Raw genomic sequence first — 11,844 nt, 5'->3', positions numbered from 1 at the left:
AGGTTTAATAAAGAGTCATAATACACTGACCAAGCAATTAAGAACGCCCTATTTGGTTTCTTATCAAACTGCCGTTACTGCTCTCAAACTGCCGTAAAACTCATTGGAATGTTAAATTTTGTAAAGTTCAAACTTATTCGTCGACAAGACCGAATACATACAGACCTAGAGAGTAAAATATGACAATCAAGAACAAGCTGGGCCCGTCCCTCCGGGAATTTTTTAGCCCGTAGTTTATTCAATCGTGGTTAAAGAAAATCAGTACCTATGCACCTACCTAATTTGTTTAATATTCGTTTTATTATTATTGATCTGATTTTACTGTCATGTAATGATTTAAAATCAAGACTAGAGCCCATTCTCCCTTTATTCCTTTTAAGTCACCCATCCATTTATTGGCCTTGCTCGGCGTAGCCTAACATAGGTGACGCTAAAACCGGTCTTAAAATAACGACTGAAGTGTTATCTAAAACTTTCTCGCTTTGAGTTCTTAGGTTGTCGTGACAAATTTCAAGATCAGAGCTCATTTGTGTGAGAAAATGTGAAAAAAATCCCCCAAACACCAGTTTTTTTTACTTTCCTTATCCTATAGGAAGGAAAGTAATGTAATCGGGTCAAATTTTCGATGTTCAGTTTTTAGTGCCAAAACACGTTTTGAGGTCCCTAGAGCCTAAATCCGAAGTTTCAGCCATTGGTCCGTGTGTGTGTCTGTGTGTCTGTCTGTCTGTAAACAAAATATCTCGAGAACGGTAAGAGCTAGAGAGTTGAAATTTGGTATGTAGATGTCAAATGTGACAAGGATGCGACACGAAATTTTGGTTAAGACTGGTGCAACGGTTGGCGGCATTTTACCGCTTTTTGACGGTTTTCGGTGTAATTTAACAATATCTTGGGAATGGTATAAGCTTGAGACTTGAAATTTGGTATGTAGTTCACAAATGTGATAAGGATGCAACACAAAACGTTTGGTTGAGATGTTTGCTGCGCTTGGCGGTATTTTGACCGCTTTTGACAGATTTCGACCGTTTTTTGGCGGTTTTCAGCTATAGCGACAAAACGGTTAGAGATATTGTAAAAGTTAGGGTAAAAGAACACTCAAATAAGCATCATTCAATAGGATAAGGAAAGTCGTGTGATGTTCACACCAGATTTTTTACTTTCTATTACTACAGTTTAGCGGAGCTATACTAGTAATGAAAGTATTGCAATCGGTCCAAATTTTCAAAATCGGGAAATGGTTGGAAATATCCGTTTTGGGATCCCCTGATGTCAAAAAAGTGATTTTTAGCCCATGGTCTGTACGTATGTATGTACGCACGTACGTACGTACGTACGTACGTACGTACGTTACGTACGTACGTACGTTACGTACGTACGTACGTTACGTACGTACGTACGTTACGTACGTACGTACGTTACGTACGTACGTACGTTACGTACGTACGTACGTTACGTACGTACGTACGTTACGTACGTACGTACGTTACGTACGTACGTACGTTACGTACGTACGTACGTTACGTACGTACGTACGTTACGTACGTACGTACGTTACGTACGTACGTACGTTACGTACGTACGTACGTTACGTACGTACGTACGTTACGTACAGACCATGGGCTAAAAATCACTTTTTTGACATCAGGGGATCCCAAAACGGATATTTCCAACCATTTCCCGATTTTGAAAATTTGGACCGATTGCAATACTTTCATTACTAGTATAGCTCCGCTATACTGTAGTAATAGAAAGTAAAAAATTCGATTCACAATATTTTATCGAATTCGTAGAAAGCTTTTTCTCTGAAGAATCTGTATGTGTTCACAGGTAAATACTATGAGAAAACCGACCCCGGGGATCCCAAATCCTGCCTCAACTCTTACTACGAATCATTCGAGATACTACGGGTACAAAACGGGGCCCTGTATCCTGCAAGGGTTAACTATTCAGAACCTCAGACTGGGGCCGTTGAAGCTCTTGAACTTTTCTACAGGTAAATATTGTAGTTATAGTTGAGGTGTATTTTCCTTTTCGAAACAGAAACCATTGATCACTGGTCGTATACTTACTTACTTTTTTTTTTTTTTTTTTTTTTTTTTTTTTTTCCTCCCTTTTTTTTTTTATGTTCTTGAAATCCACTGGTTTGAATTTGAATCACTTGTTTGACAAATATTTTCTTTATTTCCCTACAGGTCTGTTGCTGTTCAAAATGATAGAAGTAGTTACAGAAGACTATGTCAAGTACAATTCCCGACTTAATCATGACAATACCAATTTCCACCAATTCCTTCAACATATTGATCAGGTAGGTATAGTTATGGGAGACCGTACTTCAATAGTAAATAGTTGCAATGGGTTACCTTCTGGTGTTCTTGTGTTGACTCAGCGTCTAAATGGGAAATATTGTGTTTCCCCATTGATCCCATTTAAGAAGTATTGTGTTTCTGATTTGATGATAGACATACTATGGGTACTATGATACAGACCCTTAAAGTCAACTATAAGTACCGTAGATTTAAGTAGTGCTTTATTTAAGTAGTGTCAGCTTAGTACAACTTGTTCCATTATAGGAACAGTTTAATAGAACACCTCTTTTTTTTCTTTCAGGAAGATCATTTTGGTTTTGTAAATGGTTTCATGATTTGGTTTCCTTATTTCCAGGTATTCTATTGTCTGTACGGACATCCAGTGAGCAAGCAATGTGTACGGAATTACATCAAACAGAAATACTATCTCCAATCTCACAATGCTCTGGGTGTCGCGTTCACTTATGAGAGAGCAAAACAAGTCTACTTCTTCTACAAAACAACCAAGGTATTTTTACATAAATCCCCTTCAATTTATTTTTTCTTCAAGAGGTTTGATAGAGAGAACTGTAACAGCTAAGGTCTTATCGTTCCGAAAGCGAAGAGAGAAGGAAGACAGGATAGGAGAAAGTCAGCTGTCCCGAGAAAGAACCTTACCTATGTGTGTTTACGTTACAATCCGCCCCGGGCGGGAATCGAACCCGCGACTTATCGCTTACAAGGCAGACGTACCTTCCAATATCAATAGATCAGTTGCGCTTACTTGGGTGATGTTTCAAAGTCATAGAGCAGGAAAAATGAGGACTAACGGAATTTTTCTTTTTCTTCTTTTTCTAATTTATTTGTTTATTTTAATATCTCAGGTGATGAGGCGTGTAACAAGGCGCTATTCACTCAACTAGTCACTCATCTCGAGTATTCACTCAATCATGAGGACACCCTGTCTCTGGTGAAGTTACTCAAACTGAACGTTCTACAGGATGGCTCACACGCAGCACCCCACCCGACCCCTCATGAGAAAGAGGACGGGGAAGATACCAGGGTGGAAGAAGAAGAGGAAGAGGATATCTATGATGTGGTCACCCAGTATAATTATTTGCTCAAGTTATGTTATGAGTTGAAGTACAATGAGCGATGCTTCAAATATTCGGCGAGTTATCTGAACAAATTAATATCCAGGTAATGTATAGCATCTTTTTCTTTGCCTTTTCCCGTGTTCAGACGGGGTCGGCGTTTTTCGTTAGCCTAGGCTGACATTTGGTTTTGGCTATACATTTTACAAGTGCCCTTCGCAATCAACCTTATCTATTTCTTCAGCAAGGGTATCCTCCCTGTTGAAAGTCCTCCAATAAGAAAAAGAATAATAATACTAATCAGGGAATGCCCTACACAATCCTTCTAAAGCTAAACACAAAATGAATTAACAAAAATTAATTGATCATCTTGGTTTCAGATTCAAAAAGATCAACATGAGCGTGAATAATTCTGCGCAAACCAGTAGTGACCTCTGTATCAAACGACGCGCCTCCTGTGCCAACCGAATCTCAGATATTATATCCCGTCTCCTATATTGTATAGACAAAGCCGATCATACCCTAGTCAGTATTCTAGCTGAAGATCAATATAAACAACTTATACTCAACCTATGTCAGCTGATATGTTATCAGATCGAATATATGCAAGACTCTGCTAACACTGTGGTAAGTATTCCCAACTTCCAGGACATTTTCGGTATACACATAAGAAAAGAAGAAAAAACAAAGTAAAAAGGAAAAAAGATAAAATTGTTGAAATGAGTTGCCTTTTACTTACAACTAATGAACTAACAGACATACAATTGAGTTATGGGAATGACCTAAAATAAAAATCTGGTGTGAACATCACACGACTTTCTATTACATTAAACTTCTCAACTGTAAGTCGGACAGTTCTAAAAGTTTCACCACAATAATATTTTCCCAATTGCAACTCCTCCATTCTGATTATACTGGTCAGTCTAGTTAACTTGGAAGGTAGCGTGTCTGCCTTTTAAGCGCTAGGTCGTGGGTTCCATTTCCACCCGGGGTGGACTTTAACCTAGATATTTAAGGTTCGTTCTGGAAACGACTGGCTTTCCTCTATTGTTTAAATATTGTTTTTTTTTTTTCAATACAAATTTCAACAGATATTTGCCTTAACGTTGTCCTACTTCGCGGATTTGAACGTTTACGCACCATAACACAGGTCTCCTTTTGTATTTCAGGTGGCTGAATTCGATACGCTTAGTAAGAACTACAGTATTAGTTTGGACGTAGAGACAATGTTCCGTAGTATAATACGAGAGATACCAGAGGCAGAGAGACCAGACAAATATATCGAACTAGTGTCCAGTGGTAAGTCAAATTCAGTTTAGGTTTCCTCAATAATAGTACGAGTAGTCCCGTATTCAATTCCCGTCAGAGTAGCTAAGGTGTATTTTCCTTTCTGGAAACTGACTACTGGTCCAATGGAAACTGAACACTAGACCTCCGATGGTCGGGAATGAGCCATCTTAAATTTCCAATAAATTTTAATGGTTTAGATTACAGGCGCTACCACACCACTTAGTGGTTGAACTAATTCCCGTATTTCCCTTTAATAGAGAGGAAATCGTCTTAGTTTCCGATAAAAATTCTGACCGGGATAAGCATGTACCTATGTGAAAGAATGTGCTCTTAAAACCTTAAGTAGAAAAAGGCTAGGAAGAAGAAAAATTTAATCCAAGTTAGAATTTTACACATTTATTTCAATTATTGAATTCCAGGTATCAAGAGGAACGCCAGTTTCAGCGAGATATTCTCCCAGGTTGAACCTCGTCTGTGTGAGGAACTCCGTGACATTTACTACTACATTGGGGATTATCATTTCAAGAACAAAGTATTCAACAAGGCCATCAACTATTATCTGTTGGATATATGTGTCAATCATAACCGAGTAGATGCATGGGCCGCTATGACACTGAGCCAGCAGAAACTTATTGAGATGTGTCTTAATTCAGGTGAGATTTGGAGTCTTTTGTGTTTTCTTAAAATAAATGAAATGAAAGATTTGTAATTGTATTTTAGAATGGAGTCTTAAAGAGAAAAATAATTAAAGTTTAAAAATAATAATAGGTTAGAATTGAGCTCAAATAAATGAACATGCCTCGTCTGGTATTGAACTCGCGACCTCCTGTTCTAGTCGAGCGTCTTGACTACTACACCATCGAAGCAGGTGGCGAAGGAAGAGTAATATTTTATCACCCGAAAATTGTGTGAAAAATGGTCCTTCCTTCATAGACTTCTTCAATTGTGGGTAACATTTACATCAATGTGATTTCTCAATTTTAGCCTTAAGATACATACATGTTATCTTAAGGCTAAAATTGTGAAATCACATTGATTGATCTCAGGTACCATAAGGTTTGTACAAAACCATACAACCTTTACTTCTCTCCCCGTACAGGCGATACAATCGAGGAAGCAGATACCATCACATCGGACTGCCTGTGGACTTGCAACAGTTTCAAAATCATCCTCTCCCTAGATAGCACATTACTTCCGCTCTACATCGAGTATGGAACATTCGCCTACACCATTGCTGCGTTCAGCTCGCGCCGTATCAAATGCGACAGTGTTGTCGGAGTGATGAGTTTAGAGCAGTTTACAGCATTGGAGAAACTGAAAACGGAACTGCTGGCAACGTGTAGTCAGAACTTCCTCAGGGCCACCCAAGTGCTGCATAGACATTACAAGTATAATAAGATTGAGAACGATGAGAAGTGGTTGCATTTGTACATGTTGGGTGAGTTTTAATTAAGGACACTCTTCCAAACTCCAAATCCTACTTTATAAAAAGAAGTGGAAAAATACTCCTCCTTGAGCTAGTCTGATGGTTTAAATTCCTAGACTTTTCCTAGGCATTTGGTCATATGAAACACGTGACATTATCATTAACACAACTCTGACATTTAGAGTGTATAAGAAAGTACTGACTTTGTTTACTTGTAGTCGATAGACAGGACAAAATGAGACTGAACTCTCTCTCAATTATCTAATGATGTATTGTGGTTTGTGGTATGTTCACAGTTCCACAAGGTAGTATTCTTGGACCTTGCTTGTTGAACTGCTATCCATTTTCTTAAACAGAATCTTATTAATTTTGTATTGTGTTATGTTCCATGTGATTTGGGTTCTTACAAAGTGCTAGTACCGTTAATATACGCTATAATGCTATTATATCTTCTTACGTTCTTCCCATTTCCTTCAGATAAGTCCGGAATTGAACAGTGTCCCATTCGACACCATCCAGCACTGGTTAGTACTCTACCACATCGTCAAATATGAGGAATCCAGGCCTGATCTGAACACCTCCGCTGCCGGTACGGACCTCAATATATCCACTGAATCCTCGCCTGAGAAATCTAGTGATGATTTGTACTACCGCCAATCTTGTTACTCTACGCGACTGTTATTCATAGCACATGAATATCTAGGCAAACGATCCTGGTGCTGTCATGAGAATGGTGAGTAAATGGATGGGTGACATTGACATGACTGCTATTCATAGCACATGAATATCTAGGCAAACGATCCTGGTGCTGTCATGAGAATGGTGAGTAAATGGATGGGTGACATTGACATGGAAATTAAAATATTTTTAGACCCATTTTTTGCACAAATCAACATTTGATAATGAAAATGATTAGTGTGATTTTTCTACAAAGAAAATTTACATCTTTGGCTTTATTTTCTACTTCTAGGGCTATTGCTGTTCAAAATGATAGAAGTAGTTACGGAAGACTATGTCAAGTACAATTCCCGACTTAATCATGACAATACCAATTTCCACCAATTCCTGCAACATATTGATCAGGTAGGTACTCGTGAGACTGTTCTTCAACTGTGTGTCTTCTCGCCCTTCTATCAGCGGCGATAACATGTTAAATACACCAGTTCCCCACGGATCACTGAAGTTAAGCAACGTTGCGCGTGGTTGTTACCTGGATGGTGACCATCTGGGGAATCCGCGTGCTGCTGGGTTCTCGGCCTACATACATATATAGCTTTAACCTCTGGTAGATAGTTAACTCTCTTATGACTTTATCTAACTCTCATATGATTTTATCTGTTCCAGATCATCTGTACTGTACAGGAAGTCATGAACAAACTACTCAACATGACCCAGATGATAGAAGAACAAGAAGAAGATAGCCAGAGTGAAGTCAGTAGTAGTGAGGATTCCGAATCAAGTTCCAGCGATAGTGAAAGCAGTGAGTCCAGTGATGAAACATCCAGCAGTGACAGTGAGACAGACTCGAAACAAACAGACAGTGAAAGAAACACCAAGTTAAACGCGCAGAAGAGAAAACCAGAAACAGACAGTGGTAATGAGGAAAGAAATGAAAAGAAAATCAAAGTAGTTGATGAAATGCGAGGAGAATCGAGGAAGAGGAAGAGCATTGATGATTCTGTTGAAGGAAATGAACAGAAGAGATTGAAAACAAGAAACGATGATAAGGAACCGGTGATAGATGTGGAAGAAGTTGAAGAAAAGAACGAACCATCTGTTGATATGAGAGAAAATAACGAATGTGTGTCAGACAATAATGAAGCTTTGGATTTGAAACAGAAAGCAGAAGTTCTACCCAAGAATGAAACAAGTGTAGAGAAAGCAAATGAAGACAAGCCTAACGTTCAAACAATGAAAGAAGAACCAAATGAAATTCATATTGGAACAGCAGAGACTAGTGTGAAAACTGGAGTAGAAAAGGAAGGTGATACTGCAACACAAAAAGGAGAAAGAACTGAAAACAATAAAATGACAGTGGATAGTGAGCGTATTGTTGTACAAGAAGAAACTGGCAACAAACTAGGAGACACTGTTGGGAAAAGTAGTGAGCCAAATGTGTCTGCGAAACCCAGCGAAAGTCTTATCTACATAAATAGTATTGTCAATAATAGTGATGTTAAACCAGAACCTAGTAGTGATGCAAACACAGTACCAGTCTTTAACCAAAACATCAGAGACAGCGATAGTAAGCAAACATTTGAAGTCAAAGCCAACAAGTATTTCCCTGTGCCTCCCAAGAAAGCAAAACTGGATAGCATTAACCTTCTAAACAGCATAAACTCATCTTGCGATAGTATATTTGATAGTCTCAATAAAATAGCTTCAACTTGTGATAGTGCGATACGGAGTAATGAAACCCCTGTGGATAATAACGTAGACAACGATAGTGAAGTCCATGCTATTGAAACCGAAGTAAAACACACACAAAGAGTACCAAGTGATTCTGAAAGTTGTATGGCATATGTATCAGTTATAGCACATACTCCAAGTGATGTGGCCAAGGAGAAATATGTTATTGAGAATACAATGTCTGAATCAAAACCCGAGACAAGCTTAAACAAATCCTGTGAAAGTCAAGGGAATTCTCCAACCGACCACACTAAAGACACAAACCTCTCAGAAAAAACTACTGGAGTTCCAGAAAACACGAAAAGTGTTGGAAAATCTGCAGAAGTCCGTCGCATCTCTGAAGACGATATAGAAATTATTGAAGACAAATCTCCAGGGAACAAAAATGCACTGGAAACAGATGTCATGGTGATCGATGAAGATTCGAATGAAGAAGTGCAAGTCTTGGATCCAGAGAGTGGAATGTTTATCACTGTACGACAGAAGAAAATCAAGGAGACTCATGGAGATATGGAAAATGACAAAGCAACTGTAGAAACAGCAAACAATGAAGCTGCCAACCATGATCAAGGAACTACTAAAGACAAAACCAATGATACAAGAGATGGCACTAAAGAAGTAATAAACAATGAAGTCAGAACGAACGATACGAAAGAAAATACCAAAGAAGACGAACATAAAATGGAAGAAGATGGGATAAGCGAAACAATTAAAGGAGGAACTGAAAGTTTAGATGACAAAGAGACAAAAGACAATGCAAAAAATCGAAAAGAATTGAATGCTAGAAGTGGAAAGGATAAAATGGATGTAGAAGACAGTGGCAGCAGCAGCGGTGATGACTCTGGGAGTTCTGATTCAGAGACTAGTGGTTCGAGTGAAGAAGAGGTGAGAAATTTTTTGGTTATTTATTTTGTTGTTATTAATATTTATTTTTCTATTTCCATGTTGGCAAAAAAGTTCGTCGTCTTGATGAATGTCTCGGTAACTTTGTGAAGGTCCATAATATGGACTCCATATTGATAGAGAGGGGTCAGCTCCCATGGCGTAGTGGTCACTGCGCTCGCCTTGCACGCGGGAGACCCGGGTTCGATTCCCAGTGGGGTCAAGAAATTTGTATCATGCAAATGATTGATTCCGTGACTGGCCGTTACGGGGCCCACTCAGCCTCGTGAGGAAAATGAGTAGCTATGTAATACAAATGCGCATAGCGACCGGTGCCAGCATGGTAGGTAATTGGGAGCTGGATTATTGCGATATATGTATTGGGAAAAATCCTACAATGCTGCAGTGAGCACCAAAGTTGTGATATAGTAACACAAAGAAAGACATTTATTATTTATATTATTTTATTTTATATTGATAGAGAGGGAAAATAACTTATACAGGTAGACCTGTGAAGTGTATAAGTTATTTTCCTTCTTTCTCTATCAAAAGAACTTTGTTAATATGCATTATTGTTAGCGAGTATTGAAATAGAGATAGGTTTTTTTTTTTTTTTTTTTTTTTTTTTTTTTTTTTTTATGGGTATTAAAAAAAAAGTCAGTCTAATTATAGTATATCTAATGTACTTGGCAGTTTTACTTGACTCAATCGTGAAACACCACCGTAGACACAGACGGTCGTCTCGCCACTGAAGACCCCCCAAAGCAGTTTTCCCGGTACCCTGAATCACACCCCGTTTGTCGGAATATTTTTCCGTACCCAACTCAAATTAGCTAACCGTTAGCTAATCACACAACACAAAAGCCGTTACCCCGACCCACTCCAATCTACACGCGAATCTGCCCATCGAACCAGTCGCTTTACCACCCATTGTAAGCAGGTACGAGGTTTTCGTGCGCATCCGCAGTCCCCAAGCTAACCGGTGGGCCCCCGCCTAAACAAAAATTGCTACCGCACAAGGCAAAGGGCCTTCCAACAATAAAGAAACCAAAGATTAGAAACGCAAAATCCCTGCATCTGGAACGAAAAATGTCAATTGGGCAGATAGCCTTTCACAAAAAAAAGGGGCATTTTGTTTTTTTTTTTTTTTTTCAAGTAAGAATAAAAGAACACGAAACCTGGAAAATGATGAGATAGGTCAACAAGGGCAAAGCCAAGCAATAAGAAATGTAACAAGCAATAATGGAATCTGTCAGAAGACAAAGAATCAGCTCGTCCAGCAAGGGGCGTCATACCGACGACGCAAATAGGCGTAAGATAGTCATCGCTCTCTTCATACCATGCGTTACGCTACTTCTCTGACTACAACCCTTGACGCCACCGCAAAAAGGTCCCGAACTATTGTCTATCCTCCAGGCTAGACGAAGACAAGACTGTATAACCTCTTAGGCCTAAACGTCCATCTCCCCAATAACTAAAAAAAACCTTGACCTAAAGCGGAGACTCATAAAGAAGAAAAGCTTCCCGTTATGCCCTAACAAATTGATCACCGCACCATACGACGGACCTTGTAACCTTAGTTTTACCCTTCTGGCTAAGTTCGTCCTAACCTTTTCTTTTCTGGTGAAGCCCTGACCAACCCCTTACCCTCGACCTGAGTCACATTGAAATCCCTATGTTGAGCGTTAACCTAAAAAAAATGGCCTTTCGCAGAAAAACGGGAAACGTCAAAAACATCACCCGGCCCCTTTACATACCTTTACCTGTAACACCGTAACATGGTAAAGATCAAAGCGTTCTGGTTGATGTGAGTAAGCGACAAAGAAGGCAACGCAAAAACGAAAAAAGAATGGACACTATAAAGGATCCGCAACGCAAGATGAGAAACCAAACAACTAACCACCGCTAAAAGAGAAACCCCCTAAGAAAAAACCCGGACTCAAGTCCAGCCTGACTCCCCCTTTCTTATTCAGCCTCACCCGTCTAGAAGTCATCTGGGTCTACTACTAGCCCCTACGGCACCTTCAGACCGCCAAAAGGTCTGCAACGGCAGTGTACAACCGCTATCCCCACGCGGGTCCTCCCCGGGCCGAGCTCACTCGCCACCGCGCATTTCGCTCTACCCACCGCTACTCATCCCAGCCGCCTGATTTTTTTGTCAAGTCTTTTCTACATACTGGTCGACGGTGGGCCGCTTGCCCCAACGGCCACCCGGAGCCCGGGGGCCCCGTCCCACGGTCACTAAAGGATTTTATGAAGTATCGGGACTTACCCCACGTTCCACCCCACACCATTCCCGAATTCGACCACACACTAGGCACAGCGCGCCTTCACAAGATGTTTCAGGTCCCCTCCAAAAAAAAAATAGACGCACCTTAAAACTACTTCCATATAAATCTTTCTTTTTCAAAAAAAAAATTATAACAAAAACAGGAAGAAAAAAGAAATGAAAAGAAGT

The 11,844-nt window shown here is 39.6% G+C and overlaps 2 protein-coding genes across 2 annotated transcripts in view; both read left to right on the top strand.

The window, feature by feature from the left end:
* Nucleotides 1-1,827: 1,827 nt before the first annotated feature.
* LOC103515024 (calcineurin-binding protein cabin-1-like) lies at nucleotides 1,828-6,836 on the top strand (the record flags this gene model as incomplete). The annotated part of the gene is made up of 7 exons (XM_026827842.1): nucleotides 1,828-1,993; nucleotides 2,193-2,305; nucleotides 2,662-2,814; nucleotides 4,549-4,678; nucleotides 5,089-5,322; nucleotides 5,769-6,111; nucleotides 6,578-6,836. Coding segments are annotated over 7 exons (1,398 nt in total), but the record flags the coding sequence as incomplete, so codon positions are not given.
* Nucleotides 6,837-7,443: 607 nt separating this feature from the next.
* The window catches only part of LOC108253108 (dentin sialophosphoprotein-like), a 9,491-nt gene continuing 5,090 nt past the window's right edge, over nucleotides 7,444-11,844 (top strand). Inside the window, exon 1 of the mRNA XM_026827841.1 lies at nucleotides 7,444-8,546. Within this exon, the coding sequence (XP_026683642.1) occupies nucleotides 7,464-8,546 (1,083 nt within the window). The 5' untranslated portion in view covers nucleotides 7,444-7,463. The remainder of the gene's footprint in view (nucleotides 8,547-11,844) is intronic.

The sequence above is a fragment of the Diaphorina citri genome, unplaced genomic scaffold (genome assembly GCF_000475195.1).
Source record: "Diaphorina citri unplaced genomic scaffold, Diaci psyllid genome assembly version 1.1 scaffold1259, whole genome shotgun sequence".
Lineage (NCBI taxonomy): Eukaryota > Metazoa > Arthropoda > Insecta > Hemiptera > Psyllidae > Diaphorina > Diaphorina citri.
The sequence above is the reverse complement of the archived record's forward strand: the minus strand, read 5'-3'. Positions and strand labels throughout refer to the sequence as shown.